The sequence below is a fragment of the Argentina silus genome, assembly GCF_951799395.1.
Source record: "Argentina silus genome assembly, chromosome: 4".
Classification (NCBI taxonomy): Eukaryota; Metazoa; Chordata; class Actinopteri; order Argentiniformes; family Argentinidae; genus Argentina; species Argentina silus.
The window spans coordinates 19,995,563-20,023,180 of record NC_139658.1 but is presented as its reverse complement, the minus strand read 5'-3'; the positions used below and the strand labels follow the sequence as shown (position 1 = coordinate 20,023,180).

The 27,618-nt window shown below is 43.2% G+C and overlaps 5 protein-coding genes across 6 annotated transcripts; 2 read left to right on the top strand and 3 right to left on the bottom strand.

Annotated features, from left to right (window-relative positions):
- Positions 1-4,227, bottom strand: ccdc174 (coiled-coil domain containing 174). 2 transcript variants are annotated; one of them, XM_083668074.1, is made up of 11 exons: positions 4,097-4,227; positions 3,650-3,754; positions 3,451-3,551; positions 3,272-3,330; positions 2,955-3,108; positions 2,541-2,636; positions 2,228-2,364; positions 1,983-2,077; positions 1,567-1,714; positions 1,289-1,435; positions 1-1,036 (listed from the first exon to the last, which is right to left on the bottom strand). In XM_083668074.1, the coding sequence occupies exons 1-11, from the start codon at positions 4,136-4,138 to the stop codon at positions 264-266; spliced, it is 1,857 nt and encodes a 618-aa protein (XP_083524200.1). In that variant the 5' UTR covers positions 4,139-4,227; the 3' UTR covers positions 1-263. The 2 variants fall into 2 exon arrangements, with proteins under 2 accessions (XP_083524200.1, XP_083524201.1); XM_083668075.1 differs by having other exon boundaries at positions 1,289-1,432.
- Positions 4,228-5,180: 953 nt separating this feature from the next.
- ghrl (ghrelin/obestatin prepropeptide) lies at positions 5,181-6,216 on the top strand (the record flags this gene model as incomplete). The annotated part of the gene is made up of 4 exons (XM_083668515.1): positions 5,181-5,288; positions 5,633-5,725; positions 5,832-5,943; positions 6,188-6,216. The coding sequence occupies 4 exons, from the start codon at positions 5,181-5,183 to the stop codon at positions 6,190-6,192; spliced, it is 318 nt and encodes a 105-aa protein (XP_083524641.1). The 3' UTR covers positions 6,193-6,216.
- Positions 6,217-11,656: 5,440 nt separating this feature from the next.
- tatdn2 (TatD DNase domain containing 2) lies at positions 11,657-14,718 on the bottom strand (the record flags this gene model as incomplete). The annotated part of the gene is made up of 6 exons (XM_083668514.1): positions 11,657-11,797; positions 11,926-12,109; positions 12,203-12,330; positions 12,584-13,672; positions 13,791-14,225; positions 14,407-14,718. 6 exons carry the CDS (start codon positions 14,716-14,718, stop codon positions 11,657-11,659), a joined length of 2,289 nt encoding a protein of 762 aa, XP_083524640.1.
- Positions 14,719-19,800: 5,082 nt separating this feature from the next.
- vhl (von Hippel-Lindau tumor suppressor) lies at positions 19,801-21,947 on the bottom strand. Its single transcript, XM_083667861.1, has 3 exons — positions 21,539-21,947; positions 21,218-21,328; positions 19,801-20,545 (listed from the first exon to the last, which is right to left on the bottom strand). Exons 1-3 carry the CDS (start codon positions 21,729-21,731, stop codon positions 20,391-20,393), a joined length of 459 nt encoding a protein of 152 aa, XP_083523987.1. The 5' UTR covers positions 21,732-21,947; the 3' UTR covers positions 19,801-20,390.
- Positions 21,948-24,035: 2,088 nt separating this feature from the next.
- LOC310803310 (vasopressin V2 receptor-like) lies at positions 24,036-25,429 on the top strand (the record flags this gene model as incomplete). Its single annotated transcript, XM_083668041.1, has 2 exons — positions 24,036-24,900; positions 25,221-25,429. 2 exons carry the CDS (start codon positions 24,036-24,038, stop codon positions 25,427-25,429), a joined length of 1,074 nt encoding a protein of 357 aa, XP_083524167.1.
- Between the last annotated feature and the right edge of the window lie 2,189 nt (positions 25,430-27,618).

Here is a 27,618-nt window from a genome sequence, read left to right as displayed (position 1 = left end):
TCTAACTTTTAATTCACAGGTTCAAAATACACAGAGCAGATTTTTATGTTATGTCCAAAGTCAAATAAAAGAGGGAAGACAGGTCCTTTTTTTCTGGTACAATGAGAGCCATCAGCAAACACAGTAACCCAATCTTCTTCTTCTTTTTTTTTTTTTTTTTTTACAGTCAAACATACAACACCTTTTGTGTGTTTAATAGAATTTAAGTTTAATACAATAAGTTTAACACAATTATATACTCAAATTGGGGTTGTCGGTAAGGATCAAGCAGTGTTCTTGTAGAAGGACAGCATGTCATCCAGAGTTTCGGAGGGGTTCTGGGTTTGAGGGGGGTTCTGGGTTTGAGGGGGGTACTGGGTTTGAGGGGGGTACTGGGTTTGAGGGGGGTACTGGGGCTGGGGCAGATACTGGGGAGGATACTGCGGAGGATACTGGGGCTGGGGAGGATACTGGGACTGGTGCTGTGGGGCATACTGGGGTACATATTGGTAAGGGAATTGAGGGGGGTATTGGGGAGGGTAGTGAGGTGGGGCTGTATACGGAGGAGGAGGTGGAGGGAGGTACTGAGGAGGACAGGGTGGAGGTGCAAACTGGGGCTGAAAAGTGGGAGCACTTGTTGGTGGTGACCTGTACTGAGGTTGAGGGTCAGAAGGGGTGTAATGTGAGGGGGGTTGAGGGGTGCACTGAGGGACAGGATCAGAGGGTGTATTTTGGGGTTGGGGTTGGTCAGTGGTCTTGGGCTGAGCAGGGGATGGTGGTATGTGTTGGGGTTGAGAGGGTACAGGGGTACGTTTGGGCTGAGGCTGAGGCTGAGGTTGAGGTTGGGGTTGGGGTTGGGGTTTGGGCTGAGGTTTCTCCTTGCTCCCTCCAGCCATCCCATCTGACCACTTGAAGGCTAGTTTGGGTTTGTCCTGTACCCATCTGGCAGCCTTGCCATGCCCCTGTCTCTTCTCCTCACCGAAGTACGCGGAGGGAGGCGCAAACTCTGAATCTCTCTCCTCCCGTCTCTGATTTGTCCATTGCCCCAGCCCGAAGTCTGGGAAAGGAGAAGAAAGTATCATCTTTACCACAAGAGGAAGAGACCAGAGAGAATCCGACAGGCCTTGGATAAAGCAGGATAACGTGCTATCCTGAATGTACAGTTAGCATTTCTACAGACCTATAGAAACAGTGTCTGTCCTGATAGGAATAGCGTGTCATAGCTTGTCCTCACCTCATTAGTCATTTCATACCTGTTATGGTAGGACATTTTATATAAACAGAGCTGAACTTGAACGTCAGTGTTTACCTTTTCCCCGGTCCCACTCTCTGACGTGGGGCAATCCTGGCTTGGTGTCCCTCCTCTCCTGGACTTCCACCTCCACCTTCTTCACCACAGGGGCCTCTGGGGGGCCATCTAATGGGGGTAGTGGCCCAATCAAATCCTCCTCCTCTTCTGAAGGATAGATAGATATTAGAATAACACTGACACTGTCAGCATCAACTATACAGGGTAGTAAAAGCCATGTAATTTAGCATGATCAGTTGTCATTGTGGCTGATACTGTATGAGTGGGCAAGTCCTAACCTTCATTCTGCTCAGCTCCCTGGTCCTCCCCAGTGCCATCTAGTTTGGCCTTCTTCATCTTCCTCTGCCTCACTTTGGCCAACCGAGCGTCAAGCAGGGCCTTCCTCTTGTCCTTCAGCTTCTCCCTCCTACTGCGCTGGTCTGTCGTCTGATCACGAGAGAGAAAGAGAGAGGAGACGGTGTGTGTGTGTGTGTGTGTGTGAGAGAGAGAGAGAGAGAGAGAGAGAGAGAGAGAGAGAGAGGGAGGGAGGGAGGGAGGGAGGGAGGGAGGGGAGTGAGAGGTAGAGGAAAAAGATCAAGAGAAATAGGACAGTCACAAACTACAGATTTTTACCCATCTTCATTCACATGAACTGTGAATATGCAACATGAAATGGTGTGAATCCCAAGGGGCTGGGGGGGTCGGTGTAGCTCACCTGGTCTCTGAGCATGTCCAGAGTCTCTCTCTGTTTCTTGCGCTGTTCCTGGTCCTGGGAGAATGCAAAGTAGCCCACGCCCAGGTCACGAGCCTCTGAGATGGACATAGAGATAGAGATAGAGAGAGAGAGAGAGAGAGAGAGAGAGAGAGAGAGAGAGAGAAAAGTAGCAAAGACAGGATAAGCTCACTATCCATGGGAATCATTGAATTCCAAAAGCAAATACAATACACTGCACTGCCAACCTTGCTCCCTGATGTCCTCATAATGGATGGGTCCCACAGGCCTCTTCATGGCCTCCTCTTCCTCCCTCTCCCATTCCTGCCTCTGTAGCTCTCTGCGCATGTCCTCCGACAGTAAGGTCTTGTCAACCGGGTCATTTCTGATTGGACAAACATTTGCATAAGAGCTCTGAACCCGTACTCTGTTGGCAGCAATGTCATCTTTTCATTTTCTGTACCATTCAAGCATCAGTGGTTGCTAATGTGCTAATTTCGAAACTATACACGAGAAGGGCTTATAGTTATAAGAATGGTTTATTTAATCTCTGACTGGTACCTTTTCCCCCCAAGGTCTTTGTCCATCTTCTTGAACCCTGGCAGGTCCCTCTTCATGCATCTCCGCGATCTGCCCAAAGCGTCCTCATAGTCCACCCTAAAGAAGAGGCAGAGAGGAGGCAGTGCTTCAACTCCCTTCAGGCATGGGTTAGGGTTGGGGTTAGGGTTAGGGTTAGGGTTAGGCAAGCATGCTTCAGGATCAAAGACCTTACAGGAAGGGTCCTTCACAACATCCCTTCACAGACAAACACACAGTGCAGACGAAAGCTGAAACGGTAACACTACAGACGCACAGGATTAGGGAAATTGTTTCAAAAAGGATAAACTGAGGTGCTTTGATCTTTCTCTCTGCTGTCGTTGGTGTACAGTACAGTATGAGGGCACGTTTTGGAGCTGTGTCCTGTGCCGTCATTACCATTCCTCGTCTGGGTTCTCCGGCGGTGGGATCGGGGATAAGCGGTCCTCGTCCCTGTCCTCTCTCTCGCTCTCTCCGAGCACATGAGCTTCTCTCTTCTTGTCAATAATCTTCTGGGTGAAATCCACCAGGTACAGCCCCTCTGTCTCCTCGTCTGGCACATGGGAACACAGGACGGTTACAGAGTGAGAAATAAAACGTCTGCTATACACAGACATACAGCATGACCACTTGTATGAGAGTTTCATAATGACATCAAATATTTGCTTGACACCATTCCAACATAATAAGGTGCCTAAACCTAAAGCATACTATACCAGGGAAGTCTCCTTTGGTCATCTGTTCATAGAGTTTGGCCTTCTCCTCTAGCTTGCGTCTGTAGGTAAAGAAATTACTATGCAATGAGAGAGCAGAAAGGGTCACATGGAGTGATGGTGCAGTACTAGAAACACAGTATGCTATGGCTGCGGATGTGTAGCCTTGGGGCAGTACTAACCTGGACTTGTCAAGGCTGTTTTCTTCCTCAGTCACTTGTTCCACATCTTTCTGAGCCCGTTTGGACACTCCCTCATTCTGCTTGGTCCATACATTAGGTTTCTACACAGGGACAGGAGCGCACCGAATATTATGGTATTTTAAAATGGTGTCACATCGCTCAACTCTTTTCGCAACGGCAATATGCTCATGAAATATACCTTGGTTTTGAATAGTGATTTAACTCCAGCCGCCGCATCTTGCCCCAGTTTGTCATGTTTGAATTGCTCCTGCTTCCTGTAGAGTTCAGCTTTGAGATCTACCAGCTGCCCAGAAAAAAAGTATTAAAAAGTTAAAACAGACATAACAATAGATACTTGAGGGAAGCTTGACACACTACAAATAGCCAATGGGGAGTTGGGTGGTGAACTATTTAGATCACTGCTGTAACCTAGTCTGATTACCAGTCTCATTCTTCCCTCCCTTTTATAAATACTCTTATGAGCCTGTTATCACAACCAAAACATTTGGTAATAGTAGCTAGCAGTGAACATTGAACGTCAAGAGGGGCTCTTTTAACCAGAACAACCCTGACGTTACGAACATGAAAGCGTGACAATGGACAAACTATCTCACACACTGTGAATTGATGTAGCCAAGTGACTCACCGAGGAAGCAGTCACAGCAAATAGTTTTTTCCTTTTATCCATGATTGTCCTCGGTTGTACTATTTTTGCTTAAAGCACGTATTGTGTTCAAAATACAAACAACCGTAAGTTCAAAACAAAGCCATATTGAAAGAGTTTGTCACATGACCACAAATTCGTGGTGGAGGGGGTAAAGAATGTCTAATGGTTGACGTCGACTCAGGACTGCCTCCTAGTGGTATGGAGTATCAGCACGCTAGTCTCTCAACATATTGTCTACAAATTGGTCAACATTTTCTGTGAATTGCCCTTATAAGTTTGCGTTTGCGTTTTTTTTTTAAGTAGCTCTTGATGAAATGATAAACATGTAGGGACTGTTAAGATGTTTATGTCATAATTGAGTGCTGAAGAAATACTTCAAATGTCATATATTTGATATATAATATATATTTGATATACAAGACTGTATATGGTCAGGAAACAGTATTGGCCTGTACAAAGTCCATGAAACAGGTTTGCTTTGCTGCTATCAACCTACATGTATATCAATGCCATTGCTATCAATCAGTAAACAGATGCTCAAGGTATGGGCACACATTCTGAGGGTATCAAAAGCACACATTACATTGTGGTGCAGTAGGGAATGATGTCTCCCTCTACAATCATCAGGCTACAACTGTTGTTAATAGCCTGTGTGACTAAAGGTCATTATAATCCAAAAGCCCCATTCAGTCATCAGGTTACAACAGTGCTATGCTTGTTCTTTTAACTATTCAAACATTTGAACAATCCATCTCTACCTAGGTCTGTTAACTATGACAGTATTTACTTTCATATTTAATGCATTCCAAACATAGCGCTTTAGCATGAGAAGGTAAATAAGAATGGGTATATAAGGTTGAAAAAGACCAGTCCAACCAACTCAAGGTCCGGCTGAGAGGTATCTGGTGAGTATGCAACAGGTATACTGTATTAGAGAATATGACATCTGGGGAAATGACAACATAATATGGAGTATATGCAAGGCCGTAAATGTAGATGTGTGTTCATTTATTATGTAGTTCTGTGATCTGCTGTCTGAGAAAACGTCATCTGAACATCCACCATGAAGAGAAACACCAGTCTTACGATCCTCCTGTTGTGTTGTCTGGCTCTGTGGGCCAAGTCAGTCAGTGCAGGCTCCAGCTTTCTCAGCCCCGCCCAGAAACCACAGGTAAGATGGTGTGTGTGTGTGTGTGTGTGTGTGTGTGTGTGTGTGTGTGTGTGTGTGTGCGCGTGTGTGCATGTGCGTGTGCGTGTGCGTATGCGTGTGCGTGTGTGTGTGTGTGTGTGTGCGTGTCTGTGTGTGTGTGCATGTGTGTGTGTGTGTGTGTGTGTGTGTGTGTGTGCATGTGTGTGTGTGTTAGTGAGAGAGAGAGAGAGAGAGAGAGAGAGAGAGAGAGATTTAATGTAATGTGAAGCTACATTGAATTTGTGTTTGTTTGTGAGTGAGTAATGAAAGTGAAGTGCATGAAAGAGGCAGTGTGTCTGACACACTGTCCCGGCCTGACCTTGCAGGGTAAAGGGAAGCCACCTCGAGTTGGTCGACGAGCCATTGAGGGTTTCGCTGAGCTATTAGACAGCCCCCAACCCGAGGACAGACACGTTACTGTGAGTGGCAGGCCAACACACTCTCCAAAAGAAAGGACACTGACCTTCCCACACAAATGGGCTTCATAAGTAATGTTATTGTTATTGCATACTGATGTGTTAGCAGATCAATGCCCCCTTTGAGATGGGCATCACCATGAGTGAAGAGGAGTACCAGGAGTATGGTGTGGTGCTGCAGAAGATCTTGCAAGATGTCCTGGGAGACATTCCACAAGCAGGTGGCCTGTTCTGAACTTTTGAGCCTACCTATAATACTGTTAAGAAAAAATAAAAAATGTAAAATAAAAAAAAATAAAAATGTAATGTAATGTAAAAAAAAATACACTCTTTACTTTTTGTTTGGAAGAACCACTGTGTCAAAGCTATACCGTAGCATTCGTTTCTCATGAATAAACGTAGACACCATAGTGTATGAATGTTCCACAATAATACGTTTCAAAATCATATTCCTGTTTGTTGCAGAGTAACCACAACTTGGTGTAGACATGGGCCACAAAGACCATCCGGTTTCCAGTTGTCCCACTCCCTTTCCCCTATTTAACCTGCTTACGTGTGGGAACATCATTTGAAACAGAAAACATTAATAAAACATAATCTCATTACTCTTTGGGTCATTTTGAGTCTCTCTTTGAAAAGATCTCTCATCCTCCTTTTCTTCAAAGACCTCTAATAAAAACAGATTGTGACTTCCCAGGGCAAGAAATCTGAATTTCACAGAAGACAGAAGAATTAATGTATCTTGATGTATCTGTTATTTCTGAAGCTGAATTTCATTCCTGCCTAAATCTATAGCAGAATACTATTGATTTCAGTCTATTTCCAAACACATTGCAGTGAAGCAGGATGGTGACTTATTCCAGTGAAACATGCTTCATCATATACATGTTTTCATCAGATTGAAAGAAGGTTCTCCTCCCCTGTGGTTTGTTTATGTCCCTGATACCCTGCTATGGGCAAAACCTGAGGAACTGTGACCGTGACTGGGGAACTGGGTTTAATTATTTTCTAATTCTAATTATTATTAGTTTTTTTTTTGGAGGGCCTTGCCTTGTTTGAGAAGTAGGTCCTCTTAGCACATATAATCCTTTCTCCAGGGATGTGCTCTGACCTATATACAGGTGACTGATGTAGCAGGAAACAACAAGCTGGGCCCATCTCACAGTAAATATAATGTCTTCCGTTCCCCTCTTCCCTTGGGATGTGCTACTCTTTCTATTCAAATGTCTCAGATGCTCCAATGAATATTCCACCAGTGAAAGTGCTGTAGCTTCGCATGTGTCCTCTTCATAGATCTCTGAGTGCTCATCTGTGAAAGGAGGTTAATGGACAGCCATAGTTCTCATTTGATTAGACCTTCAAGGGTTTATTTCTAACACACCCCAGGTACAAATATGCCTTTCTCTGTACAAAACACTACCCAGAATTGGACTCTATTCAGACCACCACAACTCCTCTGAACACCTCTCCATGTACTATCACACCACAGACAAACACAGTTCCATATTTAAATATTGTAAATATATTTTTTCTTTCATATAGGTAGCCTGCACCTATAACATTTTCACTCACTTATTGTCCCCCACCGATGAACTATAAAACGGTCTCTGACCGTTCGTATGTCACAAGCTTTTTCCCTGACACCACTGGGACAATTTAGATGAAACATGGGTGAATGGTGGGTTAATGTTTCTGTTCAACTTGTTTATTTCATGTGCTCATTCTCTTCATCCTGCTCTCACATCTTTAAATGTTCCAAGACATTAACTGTCAACTCACCTGTGGCCTACGCAACAACAACATAGTATTGTTACAATGTACAAAGCTAAAATGCCTGTTTTCCTTAGCCTGAGCTGTGAATAATACAAAATAAACACTAATAGCGTATACATAGTACTAACATTCACTCAGTGTTGATATGTCTGGATGTGGGAGCTCAACTAAGCAGTGACCAAATCCTTCACTGTCGGAGATAACACACATTCTTATATAGGGGGTTTTCTCCTCAGATCAGCCCTCAAAGATAGTTTTCTACATTTTGCTGCCTATTTATCCAACCATTACTTCTAATGTATCCAACCATCCCACCTTCGTTCATCTTGTAATACAAAGTGTGAATCTGGATTGTTTTGTTGAAACTTTGCTCCCATTTGCAGCACCGCACAGCCAATCATGTGACTGCAGGGTGGTGGAGAAAATGCTTTAAAAGGAAGAGCAGAGACCTGAGCTGATCACCTGCTGAACACACACAACCAGCACAGACAAGAGGCCAACACAACCCTGTCAACAGTCAAGATGAAGACCATGTTCTCCTCCGCTCTTCTCCTGACTCTCTGCCTGCTCTCCGAGGCCGTCCAGGTCAAAGTAAGCACCTCTCTTCATCTTCCTGCTTCATAAGACAAGCAAACAAGTTCTGCTAAACCCTACTCTGTAGCTAGTACAGACCATGTATTGTAACATTTAGGCAACAAAGCACATCATGGACATCCTCAACACTACTCTTAATCTTTAACATTGTCCTCTCTTTCTCTCTCTCTCTCTCTCTCTCTCTCTCAGCATGTCTCTCTCCAGGCTAGCTAAACAACCACACATTCCAGCTTGTGACCAAAAGAGAATGTACAAAACAGATGGTGATAAGACTATGTACCTGTTTGTTGATTGTGGCTCATAGACCAGAATTATGAACTAGAGATTATGAAAGAGATTAATTTAATTAACTTCACAGTAATCTGGTTGGCGGTGGTTGGAAACATCTTTCTAAATTCACACTTATTCTTCTCATCCTTCTAGCTGCTGTGCCAACTGACATCTGTGATATCTGTGCTTTCGCTGCCTGCACAGGTTGCTAGCTGAGATACCCTCCTCCCCGAAGAAAATCAAGAGACGGTTTTGACACAGAGAATTTATTTTTTCCCGTTTTTGTTTGTTCCTTTTTTGTTGTTGTTTGTTCTCATTTCTCAGGTTGTATTGGTTGGTTTAACGTTTCACAAATGCAGGAATCATATTTCCTGGGAACACAAATATTCTGACAATTATATGCATGTGATTTTTGGAATTGTCCTGACACACAACTGGCCTTAACATTACTGGTCCAAGAATAAGAAAATTGAGCAACAATTTCTCGAGACTGTTACTTTGGAGCATTATTATTGATGTATTTTCTTCTCTTTTTTGCAGTTCTTGCCAAGCTTTGTACCAATTTAATGCAGAGAAGTCTTTTTCAAGTTTGTAGATGGCAGTCTTTCGGGTTTTCCTTTCTGGTTTATGAATGCCTCATGTTTAATAAAAAAAGCACCTTGAAATTGAAACACCTTAGCCTATTGTGTTTATGTGCATATAGCTTATAACTGAATGCAGTACAGCTGATGAATCATTCATATCATTGCCAAACCAGACTTATGATATTAAATTACTTTTGTGAGCCATATAGTATATAAGATTCAACATCCCACAGTGTATTCTCCCAATTCAGATTCAGAAAGGATATTGTAGACCTGCGGGTAATTGGTGCTGATAAAGCATTTGTATGCTGAAGAATGTGCTGTTATATGTATCCTTTATTTATACAGGGAGAGTCTCTGAGTCTCTTACAGAAGAGCCCTTTAAAAGTAATGTTATAAAGAGACCTGTTATGAATTCTGATGATTAAATTATAGTATGTACAGTACCGCATGCCTCTCTTTCATCAAAGGAAGAATACACTCATGCATCTTATTCATCTAAATCAGTTAAATAGAGGGGGGTCAATGATTTGGGTCAAATTTTTACCTAATAATGATAATTTTTAAAATAATGATTTTTACCTCCAACTGCCAATCTTTTGTGGTATTTGTTTGTTTATGATTGTTTTCTTAACGCTGCCATGGTGACGGGCTGCCATGGTGACGGGCTGCCATGATGACTTGTTGTAGCCTACTGTACCAAAAATAAAGTTATTGTATTGTATTGTAATCAAACCAGGGGATAATAGGAGGTAGAAATCGGGCTCATTGTAATGCATGGAATGGAATAAGGAATTCTATGAAACACACTGACATAGACGCTCAGTGGCGTAGCACACTAAGGCGCATATCATCTCATCGCAAGGTCGCTGGTAAGATTCCGGCATATCCTGCATGTCATCCCTCCTCTCTCTCACCCAACCTTCCTGTCAATCTCTACCCCAATGAAGCAGAAATGCCCTAAAAATATATTTAAAAAAAAACAAATAACCCCAGAGAAGTCAAATAAGCTGGTCCTCAACCACAACCTGCTGCTTCTCTTCCATGCACATCTGTGTCCCACACACACAGGATAACCTCCAGCTCTGAGTTATACCCTATACCTATAATATACCTATTCTGCCTCATACAGTATGCATGCTTGGGAATATGCACACTATTGGATGTGCCAGTAAGATAATTGGCCTCAGCCAACAGTCTGTGGCAGAGTGGGACACATTCCAAACTTTAGCTTTAACTATCATATTCAAGTTCCATTAGAAAGTGTTGCTTGCGTAATTATTTTTTATTTTATGAAAACAAAAACCATATCTACTGAAATCAATGGCCTACTGTGTGGCACAAATGCTTATCAATTAGCTACAAAATCAGGTAGTATCTAGTCTACATGTATCCAATATCATTCTTACAGGTACCGTAACGGTATGTTATCTTTGGAAAAAGTCAATGTGAGTTCAGCACAAACAAAACTCCTGTCCTCCTGTCCTTTAGCCTTCTTAATCATAGCAGTACACCTATTTCTGAGCTGTCTGAACAATAGACAATCAGTGGCTAAATCAATAGATCTGGCCTTAGCCCAGGCTATGGTTCCTTCCTTGATTAATTAATTCAGAGATCAGGAGAGTACCTGGGATTGGATCTATCCTAACTGTAATTCAGAACCTTTTAACTGGAGTGTGCTTATCTGTCACGGAAATAAACACAGAGGAAATGTAGTTGAGTGGTAGCTCAGCATCAGGAATATAAGAAATATTAGGTAGATCACCAGGTAGTTTCAGTTCATGTACTAACCCTAACCCTATCAAATAGGGAGGTAGGCTAATGTATTTTCCCTCTGAGTGTGTACTGAGAAGAGGGCACTTCAATGGGAGGCACTGGGGATATCATTTAGAGGAGCCCTCTATATGAAATGACAAAAAATGAGGAGAAAGTAAAACCATTATTTTTAATGAGTGCATGAAAACCATGTTCATAACATCATTTAATAGTCCGAAACCAGAAAGAGAAGGCTCATACATCGGCTGCATCAAACCAAACCATTTCAAAACAGTCAGCAAAACAAGCAGACAAGAGTAAAATAAATGCAGAACAGGGATAGGACATAAAACTAAAACAAAACACCAAAATCAAACCAATAACCGCATCTCTAAAATCGATTACATAGATGTGATGCACAATGTGACATTTTTCTCAAGGGGAGAGATTTTGATTCCAGTCAGTGCAAGCCCCGTGTTCAGGGTGAGATCATAGACAGTGAAACCTTTGGATCTTTTAGAACAGAGTGAACCTCAAACGGAGCTTGGTTATCTGTTTCAGACTGAACCATGCTGGGGATCGGGATGCAGATAAAACTAAATCAGCTCAACAACCTTTTTTTGTCCTCACACTAATGTTTTTATCGCAATATACACGAAAAAAATATATTTTTAACATGCCACACACACACACACACAAAGGCTATAAACAGAACCTTTGAAAATATATACAGTTTTTGTTTTTTCAATTATTACTGACTGGCCCACATTCTTTAAAGTGGACCAGGACCTATCACAAATCTCGTCCTCATCCTCACTGCAGGGCAGGGTGTTTGTGGATAAAGTCTCTGTGTCCGGCCCTTATTTCTCCATCACAGCTTCACCTTATACGAATCCATGGTTGCATCGGTGGTAGCCATGGTTACAGGTCTCCGAGGCGACTTCGCTTGTTGCCGTGGTCACACGCCGTATAGCTGAGTGGTGTTCTGTCGGACAGTGTTGAGCACCGTGGCTATGTTCTCTCCCTTCAGAACGCTGATCTCATGGAGCGTGTGTATACCCATCCCAGGGTGGGAAAACCTACAGACGCCTTTACTAACCTGAACAGAAAGAGACATGGGAACATGATTAACTTCTACCCTCAATTCTCACTTGAATAACACCGGTAATGAAGTGTCTGCCAGTTTATCGCTCTCCCAAGTTTGTGTGCGTGTGTGGACGCACATACCTGTCGAGGAAGGAAGTATGGTGCGTCTGTCTCTAGGACGATGCGGTTGAGGGGGATCTTGCGGACGGCATCACGGGCCTCTACTGCTCTGGGGTACGTGATGAGGGCTGTGAAGCCCACCCACAGGTTGGGGAACTCATTCAGGAAGGGCTCAATCACCCGGTAACTGTTAGTGAAACAGTGCCTGAAAACAAAAAAGCAAGCATGGTAAGACATCTGCTGCAAAGGATAACTAGTAAAAGACAAAACAATCACACACACACACACACACACACACCTGTGGATTTTGTAGTCTCTGGGCACACACTTCTTCATGATCACCAGCAAGTCGTCATCTGCGTCCCTGCAGTGGATCACCAGAGGTTTCTGCATGGCCACAGCCAGACGTAGCTGACGCTCAAACACCTACAGGGGGCAACAAGGCCATTAGACCATACTGTCTAAACCAAGTTTCTGTAAAGTCTGGGAATGGCGTGCTCAACTTACCAAATTCATCGAGTGCAGGGTTAAAATAACTCAAAGGAAAAAACCCGGAATAAATAACACAAGAGTATTTCTGAGTGCGAGTCTTTTCCTTCATATATTACCGAAGCACTCCCTCATTCTTTCAAGAGGTCAGGGATAACTTCCAGCTACTCTATAGGAGCCCAGGTCTTACCTCTTTCTGCTTGGCCGAGCTGGTGGAGTTCTTGTGGGAGTAGTCCAGGCCGATCTCTCCAAAGGCCACAGCTTTGGGATGCCGCATGGCCATAAGGATGCTGCGCTCGTGAACATCAGAGTATTCCTTGGCGAAGTGGGGGTGGCACCCGAACGCCCCCCACACCAGCTCCTCCCCCAGCAAGCCCTGCCACAGCGCCTCCCTCTTCGTGATCCGTGGGTTGCAGAAGTCGGCGATGCATCCCTGGAACTCCGCCGGGAAGCTGCTCTGGTGAAGGCTCCGAAAGCGGCCGAAAGTTCCCCTGAAGCCCAGCTTGCCGTAGAGCATGTCCAGGTGGCAGTGCGTGTCTACAAAGCCAGGCTGCGTCGCCCTGCGCAGGGAGGGGTCGCAGGCCCAGATAGGCTCAGACCCCACTGACATCCTCCTGGTGTTGTTGTCATAGGAACTGGAGGGCGTGGAGGAGTAGGGCAGGGAGGGCCCAGTGTCAGAGTACCTGCGGGGGATCTGGTCACATGGGGGGTAGGAGGAGAACTGGCTGTGTCCCACAAGAGGGGAGATATGGGGGACAGAAGACTGGGCCTTACAGAAGCGTATAGGCAGAGCAAAGGGGTCCGGGGAGGAGATGACACTGCTGGGAGGTTGCATGTCACCCATGCCAGTCTTGGGGAATCCAGAGGAGATGCTGGGGGGCATCGGAGTGCTGCTAGGTGTCTCTGGGAACGTTTGCTTTGACGAAATGAAGACTGTCCTCCATGGCGGTGGGAAGGGCTGGCCTGTAGACTCACCAGGTTGCTGGGCAGCAGCATTCAGTCCATTTGGAGAAGGGGAGGTGAGGGAGGGGGTTGTGACTCTCTGGGTACTCAGAGAAGGGGGGTTGAGTTTCCAGGGGTCTGTAGGGTATTTGAGGGGCATCATGAAGTAGGGTACAGAATTGGCCACATACTCCAGAGACGGTAGTGTGGAGTTGCAGATCTCCCTCTTTGGCTCCTGCTTGGGGGTGGAAGAATCATTCTGGGAAAATGTCTCCACCACCACGGGGTCCTCAACATCTGACCAATCAGACGAGTCATCTCCTCTGAGCGCCACACTCTGGGAGAGAAGAGAGTGTGGAGATAGGAGGCATTATTGAGGGGGGATCAATAACAGAATAAACGTAACTTAGTCCTGAAAACAGTAAAGCTCCGGGAGCATTTTGTCCATAACTCACCCTTGTGTCTTTTTTAAGACCTACACTGTAATCTGGCGTGTCTGTATCCACAAACACTAGTGGGTGGAGCCCCTCCTCGACTGGAGCCGCATCATCTGACTCACTTTCTGATCTGGGTGAGCAGCAGCTCAGGTCAAAGACCTCACTTTCATCCAGCTCTAAACTGGGCATCTCATCAGTCGTGTCCAGTGACGGCTTCCTCCCTGCGACCTTCTGGAGGAGAGGGGGGATACTCTTCACACTGGAGACTTTTGCAAGAGTCTTCTTCTCCCCACCTCCAGCAATGGCAGCCGTCAAAGCCTTCAAGTAGATAGCTTTTGACCCCTCCTCTGGAGTCCTGTCTTTCCTCTTCAAGCCAAAAGTATTAGGTGTTGGTGGCAAGACACCGCGATTCGCCAAGGATTCAGACTTGGACGTAGTGTCCATGACTACTACCTGAGGAAAAACACAATAGCAATAGATATTTACATTGAAGCTAATAACAGAAAAGGCATATTGAAGTGAGCATAAGTGATCATGTCAGAGAGGGGGCAAAGACAAGGAAAATTCAGACAAAGCCATCATCGCAAACCACTAAACCGCGGACTGCTATGAAGAGTCAACAGTCATGACTTACCTTGGATGGAGTGAAGGGTTTGAGGAGTCTTCTGGAGAGCTTCCTGCGACCCTTGATTTTGCCTGTGGAAAGGTTGCTCTCACTAGGTGTGTCTGCCTTTCTCTTGGGTGTATCCAGACAGATATCCTCCAGTTCTCCAAGGCCAGCTGACCCCGTGGACACGTTTAGATCCAGGGAAGTCAATTCTTCATTGGGCGACATACTCCACCGGGTAGGTCTGGCTGTACCAACATTGCTCTTGAGGAACTTGGTGGGGGAGACAACTGATGTCCGTAGCCAGTCGAACTTCACCTTATTTCTGTTGTTGTCCATGTCATCAACCCTGGTAAGGAAAACAACCACATTACATGTTGTACAATTAGCTAAATAGTCTTAAAATCAACTACCTGGTTCAGTAAATTTGATATTCACACATCGAACCACTTCAGGCTGCAACCACTTCAGGCTACTGCATTTTAAAGATTACATTTTACTATGCACAGTGACTTTTTTCAAAAGTCTTCAGTTGTTCAGTTGAAAAGGACCTGAGGTTCTTCTTTTTGGGAGAGCACTGGGACATCTTTGTCTGTGGAAATACAGGGGAAAATGGACAACAAAGTTCCGGCTTAATCTTCTTTATCAGAGGACGCCGACAGCCGGTCACATTCCAATACAATGTAGCCTATTGGCGTTGCTAGCGACTGCAGGTAATGTACAAAATTGCAGGTTGATTCGATGACTACTCTGCCATAGAACCAATATGCTAGGCTACCGCTAGCTGGCGGCAGTGACCGTTTAACAAACACGCTAGCTATATTGTCCTCAGCTAGCTAATAATGCCGCCAGGCAGGAGTTAGCTGGGCTCACCATAACATTATCTACTTAGTAGTATAGGCTACTGTACTTCGTTGTACTGTACAAACCTTTTGCAAAGTCGGCTAATACATCGATAGGACAGTCGATGGCTGGTCAAAAATACTTTTTGGGTTCATTAGAAACGCTAACACACAAATCTATAAACTTGGTAGTTTTTCTTCGGTGACAGAAGAGGAAAAGTGATTAAAACTAGCAGCCACGTGTGCACCGCTGATGGACCGATACCACGTGATGTGATTGAGTAATTGTCTAGTACTTCAATCTGCTTGTTTCAGTTAATTATGCACTATGCAATGTATTTAATTTATTAAAAAGTCAAAAGTTCCTGAGGAGCTCTTGCTATTCCATCTTTAGTGGTATTGATGGACAGTTGTTTTTATGCAGGAGTAATAATGTATTGATCAAAGTTAAATACCTGCGCAATCCCCTCCTTCGGTAACTGCCAGTTTGCGTGACACCACTTGATGGCAGTGCAATCACTGTTCTGTAAATATGTGGTATTGGTAACACATTTGAGGGAAAAAAAGTATATTATGAAGAGACATAATTGACATGCAGGTGATTTTGATTGGCAAGGTTATAAGGATCCCACCTACAGTACCGTACCAGCGTCATAGCAGCATGGCCTGTATAGGAGACCTTCAATAAAGTGTCAGATATCCATGACTTCTCCAGTAACACAATTGCCAATAGACTTTTATTGACCCTCTTAAACTCTGTCAGAATTTATGAATGTAGATTGTTGTGTAACACAAAATTGTTTTCGCTGTTCGTGCAGTTTTCTGTCCCCCAATCCCCTTTATCTTTGTTTATTACTGGTCACATGTATTGTAAAACGTAATGTCCAAAACCGAACCCAATACAATCAAGCTCAATATTCAGGTCAGACAAGGAAAGCTCAAGATGTTCTAGATGAAACACATACCCTATTGTTGATAGATATTGCTTTGATTTTAGTTACGTAAGCAATGGGCCCAACAATGATGTATAGTCATGGCAGTAAAAGATGAATGTGAATAAACCCTGAACAATCGTGCATCCAGAATTACATTTTATAATAGGATTATTGGGGGAAATTGGATTGGACCCTATACAAGTACACTGTCTGCTCTAATCCTTTCATTGTATTAATCACAAAAACTCGTAGATGAATACACCCAATTGCCTTATTGATGATAGTTATAAAGACATAATTGATTCAATTCAATACAACTTCATATATCCCCTCAAAGGCTAGGACATTGAAAGGCATTGATAGATCACAAATATTAACATATTAACAACTAACAAATAGATTACAGTGCACAGACAACAGACAGACATCATATGCCCTCAATATATCCCTTTACAATACTGTAAATACAGTGATATAATCACAGATTTATAATTATTTAAAATCATTCTAATTTATAGTGTACATGCATCATACTCATTTCACAGCCTCTAGCCTCATTGCCTCTTGGCCTCACACTACATAATTTATTGTTTTATTGTTCTATTTTGTAAATTTGTAAAATAGTTTTTTCTATTTTGTTAATATTTTGCTTATATATTGTTTTTTATGTCTATGCACCAACCTCACCAAGTCAATTTCCTGTATGTGCAAATATACTTGGCCAAATAAAAGAATTCTGATTCTGATTCTGATTCAGAAATAAACAGTAAATAAGATGGTTGAAGATATGTGTTCATAAAAATCCATCAATGATTGACAAGAATGTTTCATCAAATTTCAAACATCCAAAATAGCAAATGGATTATCCTCAGACTCTTGGTAATCCCAGTAATGTCTTGTAGGCTCCGAAGCTGTGTCCATGACCTAGAAGCAATAACATTACATCAGTCAGCTGGCTATGTGGTTAAGTCAACATCATCCAGGGATGAGAACTGATCTTGAGTAACATATCAGGCATGATGTCAATATGTCCTTACGGTATTGTTTAGAGATGGAGGGAGGGCTATAGTTACTGCTAGCAGCCTAGGGGTTATCTCTGCAGGCTCCGAGTGACATTTTTATTTTAAAAAATGAAGATGGAAGCATAAAGGTTGAGGAGGCTGTGGACAGATTGAGCAGAAGGGGCTCAAATGAAAGAGACTTAGGGAGAGATCATTCCCCTCGCTTGCATGTGTGGGTGAATGTCACACCGTTCAGATGTCATATAGGTTATGTAAACTGTAGTGTGGCTGTGGAGAGGCTATGGAGTAGAAGACACAGGTTTGCTTATTCAGACATTCACATTTTGGGGGCTTTTTCTCAATATTCCAGTAGCGGAAGCCCCTTCTGGCACGGTCATGGTATTCGTTCCTGTACTGGGGCAGGTTTTGGGGTGAGGCGCTAGGGCAGTGTGGCGCTAGAGCAGTGTGGGTCATATCTGGAGGGAAAAAGTCACAGAGCATGATGGAGCAGGCTGTGTTATGTTTGGTCTTACAGTTGGCTTCAGTTTATTTTTCTTAACACTAGCTGCTCATTCAATCCATGTGAACCCACCTTGTGGCTTGGATGCGACAGGGTCATCAGGTGACGTGTCAGATATGTCCTGAGTCAGGGGGGGTAAACGATGGCTGCTGTATGCCGGCTCCAGGCTAGCCTGACCCAACACATGCACTTGGGGATCTGAGTAGGCAACAACAGAACAGAAGACCCTTTTCTCAACATACAAAACCCAACACAGAAGACCCCTTACCCTAACCTATCACCACCCAGCACCATGGAGCCTAATTCCCAGCCATCTACTGGACTAAGACGACTGAAAGAAAGCCCAGTCACCAAACAACCAGATACACCTCTAGAAACCTATAAGCGTCGCTTCATGCAGAGGTACTGTCATCTTTAAGAGGGGTCCAGGAAGCAGATCAGATACAGAAGCAGATAAACATCTACAGTACCACCATTCCACCAGCTCTGAGCCAGTTAGGATGCAGTGAAAATGAGTTTGAAAAGAACCCCAAGACTGAGGGCTTTGAGCTCAAGACAAAATTATCCACATAACCTGTTCTCTGGGGAACTATGGGCTCTTGAGTTATGTCATCAAACTGCAGTGCAAAACAGAGAGACCAAAAATAATCGGTGAGGGAGTCATTAGAGCCAGTCGCATAAGTGCAGAAATTTCCACTTAACATCAAGACTACACAACACAATTTCAATCCTTGTGAATGAATAGAGGGGCATGCAAATGTCCCATTATTCCTAATCGTATGCAAAGATTAGCTTGGTTAATGAGGTATGTTATTATGAGTGAAGGAATAGGACTTTCAGACCTTCAGACGTCAGAACTGCTTCATCTCATTTAATAATCCTCCGAAGAAAAACTCTCATGGAGTGTTCTTTTTATGGAATGGGAAAACATTTTCATCCTGCCTGGTCGTTAGTGAGCTGTTGTCATCTGTTTAAATATTTAGCTCAGTCACATACTGTACCTTTCTCTGTAGCCATGGCACTGGGCATTGACACCAGATAGGCTGGAACCTGGGCGGGAATAACGTTGTCGTGGTGAAATACAAATAATTTAAAGGGATATGCGATTGTTTTGCTCAACTATGCAGACTACATAACCAGTGATCACCTTGAGTTGATCAAGTAAGGTATGACGTAGACCTTACCGTGGTCTTCATTTTGGTCCAGTGGTCTGTGTGGACATGTGGAAACATTACAGGGTGACCCCTGGGCCAAAATGTCATGCTGATGAAGTAAAACACCATGTTGAGTCAGGTAACCTACAGTTATCCACAGTTTAAAATGTATGTTAGGCAAAGGAGCTTTGTTTTGCGAGATGCAAGTGCAATGGTTGCAGAGAGAGAGAGAGAGAGAGAGAGACACACACACACACACACACACAGAAAGAAAGAGAGAGCGAGCGAGAGGGGACTCACTGCTGTTGTCTGAAGGGACTGGGGTCCCAGGTTTTCCTCTTCTTCTCCCCGGCCTGCATATCTCTGCAACAACGTTCCCACAAAGACAGGGATAGATTGTGTTTCTTCGTTGCCTGGCAACAGGTCAGCAACAACATCCCTTCTCTGGTGCTAGATATAAATTGCAGTCACTGACAAGAAGCACACAGTCACACATTGTACATACAGTATTCACAAACATGAAAGCTCTGAAACACTCACACAAACACATCCAGTCCATATTATACAAGCATACACACCTAGCCTCCAGATGTCATCAATAAAGACCTGAATACAAAACTTAATGTAAATTATTCTGTCCTCATTCTAACTGTTAGGGTAGACAGCGGGATTTAGGGAACTGATACAGTGTTTAAAGTGCTCCAACAGTATTACAGTCTATGAAGATAATCAATGACATATTTGTTAGTTCCTGTGTTTGATATGCTGCATTTTTCCATTACCCCCTAAAAGCAACTGATCAGGCATGTTATTTGGGATAAGATGTTCTGCTACTACTAATTCAGTATTGATTCAGCATGATTCTTCTTGCCTGTCCAAAATGAATGAATGGATTTGTTTTCCTCCGGGGATCAATAAAGTATCTATCAAACAAAACAGAACCCAAAAACATAAAAAATAATGGTTTGTTTTTATTTCATATATATGCATATGTGGAAAATATACAAGTAGAAAAGGTTTTGAAAAACAGTGGGTTGCAAGTATACGTTCACTCAACCTCTGAAAGCCTATTTGCCATAATGACTGCCATCATTGAATACCATTACGTATTTCCTCGCAACTTTATGTACAGTAAATACTATTTCAGCTTGTGCATTACAAATACAGTTATAATATTTCAGTTTGTTCAAAATAAACGTGCTACCTTGATTGCCTGCTATAAGGTAATTCATTTATTTAAAACCAGAAGGCATATTCCAAAACCAGTGAGTATGTGAACAAGTGGATTACCAAAGCCTGCTTAATGCTCTTTAGTAGGTCGGGTTAGTAGTACACTGTTTTAAATAGTATTACTTCATTAATGTACAGACACCATGTCCATACAGGGATGAAAATGCAAGATCGGTGGAGAGGACCTTGCTATTACTACAGCAGTGAAGTTCCAGATTAAACCAGACCATCTTCCTTTTTTTTGGTCTCATCACAGACCAACTTGCAGTCTCAAAGACGCCTGAATGAGTCACAGTCCCCATGTCAACAATATCCAGATGGCTTGGCCCTCATGCCTCCCGTGCAATGCGCTGCAGGTCTTTGAGCACGTTGGGTTGATCCTCCAGCTCCTCGTGGAGAGACCGAGCTATCTCCAGCCTCCTGTAGTCCTCCGGCCGAACCAGTCCCCGAACGACCTGCAGAGCACGATCCTTCAGACTGAGGACTGTGTGAAGAGAACACATACAGGTAAATACATTATGATATAATTGGCTGAGGAAGCATTTAATCACATTGTTCTTTGAATTATTCTATCAGAAGACATTGTTCTGATCTTAGCACAAAGATTATCTGGTCTTTCACAGCAGGAGGTCCAGGGAAAAGAACTGCCAGTAATATCTTATCAGCACAATAGATCAGCAATCTTAATCATATTTCAAGCGCCCGCCGTCTTCAGGTAGTCACGACAACAACGTCTAAGTGTCAGTCGCGATGAGTGACATCATATCATCATCTTCTACTATTGAGAAAAAGTGTTGTCTGGACAGGTCTGGTCTGCCCGACTGCCCCCAGCAGTTCGGAGTAACACAAACTAATCAAGGTGAGGAAACACTTGCGCTGATTGCGCTCACTTTCTTTGATTGGTGCGCCCTTCGTTACTCCGAACGCCTGGGGGCAGTCGGGCAGACCAGACCCCCCACCCAGGTTGCAAAATGTTTGTTCTCAAACGATCGGGACATTTCAAAGAATATACAGATCAACGTCATACATTGTTACTGTAGAGTGGAAACGTAAATATTCAAGTATGTGGAGTAAAACCTGATCAAAGTTCAACTGTGATGGGTGAATCGAGAAAGTACTAGTAGACATGGTGTTGGATAATCCAGCTAGACAAAACCTGGTAAAGTGATGACAAGGACAGCCTGCGCGTTTTCCGCTACAAACAGCTCTTTACAGTTCACCCTCAGCGGCTCGTCTGTCTCGGCGTCTCTGAACATCCAAGGATGCCCTGAAATAAAGACAGTACAGAAGAAGAATATGCATATGGGGAGTGAGAAGGACCATGACAACAGTATACATAAATAAGACCAACATTTCCCACATATAAGCGATGAAAGACTGAGAACAATAGGATGACATCAAATGGAACGACACATTCTAGCCAAATATCACAGAACTGCCTGTGTGGCATGTTTGTTGTGCCCTGACTTTCACTCACCTACGAATGTGTCCATTCTCCGTCCAGTTCCTGGCTGTAAAATATCGTAAGGATGAGGCTGCCCATTGTAATTAATCCATATCGGTCGCACGATTCGGGGACTTCGGTTACAAAACACAGCTAATGACTGTATTCGACTATTTCGAGACCGTATCAACGGGAGCGGCTCCTCTACAACCGCTTGTTGAGGCATAGCTACTGCTAGTTAGCTAGCTGGCTAACTTGATGATAGCGTTCGTTCTTGCTGCTACCGTATGGATAATATAGATAGCAGCTACAGCAAATTCTACATCATCAAACGAAGCAAGCTAACTTTTTGAAAGTTTGTATTATGACAAACATCTTTTCCTACTAAAAACTTCGTTTGTGTTGTTTACAGCAGCTGGCTTGCACACGGTATGCTGACGTACGTATGTTATGTATTTTTTTTCCGGGTAGAATGTCAGGACTCTGATTGGTCTGTGTTACTGTCAATCAATAGACCATAACAGCCATCCCACTCTGACACTGATCTACGTAATGCACGAACAAACATTGAAGTGTGCCGGGAAATGTAAAAAATGCAAACAGTTATTCGTATCGGGGTGATTATTTGATATATTGATTTCAGTTATTGCTCAAATGAAGTTATTTAATGGAAATGTGAAGCTTTTGTTACTCTTTACTCAATTTGTTTACAAAGTATCTTATGAAGACAACAAAAACATCAAGATAACGCATAGGTAGCAAAGTCCTCAGTGTTCTATGTTAGACTATGATAAGGTAAGACTGTTGTACTAATTAATCTAAATTAGGATGCCCGTTTAAAAGCCATAATCATCAATAAGGGATATAGGCTACTTCATTATTTGGATTTACTGGAAATCTTACAAGAAGAAAATTATTCTCCTTTGAAACTGCTTTCTTCGACTGTGATTTACCTCTCATGGTGTTATTTCACACCATGTTCACCAAAAGACAAGGGGGTGCAACTGTTGTATTGTTCTGATTTCTTTGTTGGCCACTTGAATACTATTGAATGTTATAACTCCACAAAATCTGAAAGTAACCTCCTTGAGTCTTTCCACAGAAGACATCTGTGACCAGCTGTTCTCTGGAACCAATACTGTCTGAACATCTGGAGGTTGTCAGGAACACTAATGGGTGCTCTAACATTGGCATAGCTCCATGCCTTGTGATGAAACTGACGTCTGAGTCTATCCGGGTGTAGGGGATCAAGGGGAGGATGGGCTGCGCTGTCCTAGCAGATGAAGTGGAGATAACATAGAACGTTATGAGAGGACATTAAACTGTAGTCGAGCAATACCAATGTTCATGAAAACAACGAACAGTGTGGTGATTGAATTGACTTAATTTACTGTAGTAGCATAGTATCAAGGGCTTCCCCTAAATTAAGTATAGGGTATAGGCCTACTGCAATTAACCTGCTAAAAGGATTATATAATAGAGACCCTCGGTATAGTTCATCTGGAGTGAGAGTGCTCAAAAAGTTGGGTCTCATTCCGAGAGAGCCGGTAGGCGATATGATTACCGGAATCGCATAGTATAAACATATGAGCTCTGTACGGAAAGCAAACTCTCCCCGGCTGGGACGACTTCCAAACATTGAGTGCGCGTATGTAAACAATATGCACTACCCCGTACAATCTAACGTAGGCCTAACTATCAAAATACAGCCTGACGGTTCACCTAGACATGCAATCTCTCCCATGCGTTCATTTGTTGTTTAAAGACTCAAACACCGGTACGTGCTCGAATTTGAAACCTGTGGCTGGAGGCTACTGGCGGCAGTCCGCAGAGTTCTGTTCATGAGCGACTACCGCTGGGCGCTCGGTCTCTGTGGTGCTGAAGGATAGCTCCACCCCGCTCCCACGCATGTCCAGTATAAAACACCATCAACAGCTGCAAGACCTCTTCAATAGACCAGACTTCGCGGCTCTCTCCAACTTCTCCTGTGCACTGCAAACAAACGGGATATCAGTGAGTTTTCTTGCTTATGTCTTTTTATGTATTTATTTTTGGTTTAACTTATAAATCATTTAATAGGCCTAATATGTATTTCAATACCAACTATATGATACGCATGATAAGCCAATTATGTTGCTCTTTTTTAACTTTTTAAACTTGCTTTTAATCTTTAACAATTTTTATTGTTGTTTTTACTGATTGTGCTTTTGTTTTACTTTTTATTTATCCATCTATTCTTGTTCTCTCCATGGAATGTAGTGTCTCTGAATACTGAGAAAAGCACTATACAAAATAAATGCATTATTATTATTATTATTATTATTATTATTTTTGCTATTTTTGCTTTGCAGTTCTTAAAAAGTTGTGTAGGCCTAAATGGACATAATTCTGTACGTCTTCTTTTGTGTGAATAAATTATCAGAAATGTGTTTCAAGAACATTTTCCACTTATCAACCTTTTCATTTCTCACCAGCAATTAGCCTACTATTGCGCAAGTTTGCTGACATCCCCGCCCCTCATCATCAAACAATGCACCCCTTCAACGGCAGCTACGGTAACTCCAGTTTGGAGATGGAGGTGGAGGACCTGCCTAGGGATGAGGAGTTGGCTAAAGTGGAGATCGCGCTGCTCAGCGTCATCTTCGTCAGCGCAGCCATACTCAACACTGGGCTGCTGGTGGTCCTCTGGAAGCGACGCAAGCAGGTCTCCAGGATGCGCGTCTTCGTGTTCCACCTCTGCCTAGCGGACCTAGTTGTGACGTTTTTCCAGGTGTGCCCGCAGCTCATGTGGGACATTACAGACAGGTTTATTGGACCGGACCTGGTATGTCGCCTAGTGAAATATATGCAGGTCGTGGGCATGTTCGCGTCCACTTACATGATCGTAGTTATGACCATTGACCGCTACCAGGCCATCTGTAACCCCATGGTCACGTTCCAGAGGAGGCGCGCACGCTGGAACATCCCTGTGTGCGTCGCCTGGGTGATCTCCCTTGTGGGCAGTCTGCCGCAGATCTTCATCTTCTCGCGCGTCCAGGTGGCGCCCGGGGTCTTCGACTGCTGGGCAGATTTCATCCAACCATGGGGTCTCAAGGCGTACATCACCTGGACGACACTGGTCATTTTCGTCTTGCCCATATTCACCGTGTTGGTATGCCAGGTGCGAATCTGCCGAGCCATCCAGATCAACCTCTACCTGAAGACGCACCAGGAGGGGAGAGTCGGGGTATCTGTTCCGCTGCCCTCCAGAGCTAGCAGCGTGGCCGGAGTGTCCAAAGCCCGAATCAAGACCGTAAAGATGACAGTGGTCATCGTGCTCGCCTACATCATCTGCTGGGCTCCGTTCTTCACTGTCCAGCTTTGGTCCGTTTGGGACACGAACGCGCCAACAGAAAGTAAGAAAAATCAAAAGCAATTGTAACACTTTAAGTTGCCCCTGTAGTAAGTAACATTGTAATTATTGTAATTAACATAGACATAGTCATTAGTTAATTACATGGAGCTGAGCGGTTTGTGTTTTGAGTACACAAGTGTACTATATACTGCATGTTAATAATCCACATACCCTGTGTGTATATAGATATAGATATAGATATATAGATATATAGATATATATAGATATATATACTGTATATATATGCATCGGAAACTGTTTTTAATAAAAACAAAATAAGGCACTTTTGGACGCAGTAACTGAGTGTAATTTTCATTGCAGCGGCGACATTCACCATCCTGATGCTGTTGGCGAGTCTGAATAGTTGCGCAAACCCATGCATCTACATGCTCTTCAGCGGCCAGCTGCCAAAGAAACTGGTAACGATTCTGTGCAGGAGGCAGTCCGTCGGGAAGGACTCCATACACGACGATGCCACGATGGTCAGCTCGCTCTACATTAGCTTCAAAAGCATGTCCGACTCCAAATAAGTCACGCGCTTTTTCCATCGGGAAGCATCAAGCAAACGAACGAGGACGCGGATATGCAGGTAGCCGACGGCGAGTCGGGACAGCTTGAAGGACAAGATATTTCCATTCTATCTACATCGCTTGATATCGTGGTTAAGATATGTCAAGTGGTCCTTCGGGCCGTTTAATGGAGCCAAAAATAGGCTGGATAGCGAACGGACACAATGGGACAGTATGTGCCTAAATGCGCGCCAAATCCTATGGGGTAAGCCAATGCTGATGGAATAAGTCCATACGGCTGGTCCTGGGAGTTGTATACAGTAAAAAAAAAAAAAAGACGACACGGGTGTAAACACTCTGGCAGACAGTATGCGGTCGTAGGAACGAGAGACATTGAAAGGCGCCAATGAATGATTCGCATGTGATCAAGTGCTGTTGGTGTCGTGATGATCAGTTTGCTAGCCTTTTGTTGATAATAATTCTGAGTTTCAAGTTTTAACATCTGCCAATGACATACGATTGTAGTGTAAAATACTGTACATACTGTAACAAAGTCATGAATGTTTATAATATTTATTCCATATCCACTAATGAATCATAAAATATTATAATTTAAAGAAACTGCTTTGAGCTGTCATATGGACTTTGAGACACAACCCTTCAGGGAAATAGATATGGTCACTATAGGCTACAAAAAACAGAGGTAAAAACAAACCCAGTATTTGCAAAGTCCCAATTTGATGGAGTAAAAAATACACTGAGACAGAGAAGTAAAAAACCACCAGAATAGCCACAATCCTCCAATTGGAAGTGGAAAGGGAGGGAACATGTTTCTATGGAAATTAAATGTATGAAACAAATGTTTATATCAGTGATGTAAACTGAGAAAGACAGTCATTATTTTTGTAGTGCAATTGATTGTAAAATAAACTGCCACATTTTTGTCGGGGTCCGTGTTTTCCATTTGCAGTGAAGCCCATATGGCTGCCAAGTTACATATTCCTGGAAGCCGTTATATTTTTATATTGCAACAGAACTGTTTCTTGGAAATTCAAGGAATCCTTATATAATTCACTTTCCTGTTTGAGTTGGGCACAAGGTTTTAAGGAGAAGTCGTCTATTGTGCAATCACTACACTTATAATCCCAGCCTATTTACAAAAAGGGAGACTAAGTACACCAACAATGGACACACACAATCAAACAGCATTAGAGTAGAGGCAAATACATTACGCACCATCAAAAGCAACAGAAATATTCACATAATTCCCTTCTGCTCATTGTCAAAACCAGAGAGCCTATACTTTACATGCAGGAAACCATCATACCAAGGATCACAACATTTACAAGCAAAACCAGACAGCAGATAGAGACAGAACAGACTAGGAAAAAGGCAGCCAACATTTAAGGCATAGGCAACTATAAATGACATTGCTTTTATATTATGTTAAACAAGAACCTATGGACCATGGTGTGTTGTTTGTAAGTGAACATTGCTGCTGTCATTGGTGTGCTTAAATTATCTGACATGTTGTGGTGGTTAGCTGCACTGTCTGTGTAGATATACTATATTTGTAAATCATGCTCTTCTCTTGCTACCATTGCTGAATAAAGTGTCTAATTTTCCAAACATAAGTTTGGCGTGTTCACGTTGCTGCTCAGTTTGTGTCCTCAAAAAACAACAGTGACATGACGTCAGAGAGGATTTTTTTTTTTTTTTACTTTAAGTGTCTCCATTGACCTTTGACCTTTGCCCATCAGTCACAGCAGCAGAGGTAGGCTATGTTTTATTTCATAACTGAGGACATTCAAAACTGTAAAAAGGTGTAGCTGATCATGAAAAAGAATGAAGAACCTTGAAAACAACTCCCTTGCCATGGTCAAGTGCTCAATGAACAAGAGGTTGATCATAGAACCTCTATGTGCCTTGACCTCTATGTGCCTGAAATGACCTCAGTAAACCAAAACATGAATGGCATACTTCACGACACATACAGTAGATTGTAGTTACTGTAATCAAAGTTTTTATTCAGACATGGTAGAGATAGGTCCCACATGTCAGTGTTGTGGAGAAACTATTAGTGAGAAGGCCAGTGTTGGTTTTGGACTCTGGCAGTTGTATCGTTTGGCAAGCCGGTTGCCATAGCCCCCCCACCCCCCACCCCCCACCCCGTATTGAGCCAGTGCCCATGGTATGAACAGGTGGTAAAA

Excerpts from the sequence above, each read along its gene's own strand:
- vhl (XM_083667861.1), bottom strand. The coding sequence starts at position 21,731 with ATGCCTCAACAAGCGGTTGTAGAGGAGCCGCTCCCGTTGATACGGTCT. Across the intron at positions 21,329-21,538 it reads GAGAATGGACACATTCGTAG|GGCATCCTTGGATGTTCAGA; the intron begins GTGAGTGAAAGT and ends TCTTTATTTCAG. Across the intron at positions 20,546-21,217 it reads CCTTGTCATCACTTTACCAG|TCCTCAGTCTGAAGGATCGT; the intron begins GTTTTGTCTAGC and ends CTCTTCACACAG.
- ccdc174 (XM_083668074.1), bottom strand. The coding sequence starts at position 4,138 with ATGGATAAAAGGAAAAAACTATTTGCTGTGACTGCTTCCTCG. Across the intron at positions 3,552-3,649 it reads AATCACTATTCAAAACCAAG|AAACCTAATGTATGGACCAA; the intron begins GTATATTTCATG and ends GTCCCTGTGTAG. Across the intron at positions 2,078-2,227 it reads TGAGGACATCAGGGAGCAAG|AGGCTCGTGACCTGGGCGTG; the intron begins GTTGGCAGTGCA and ends TGTCCATCTCAG.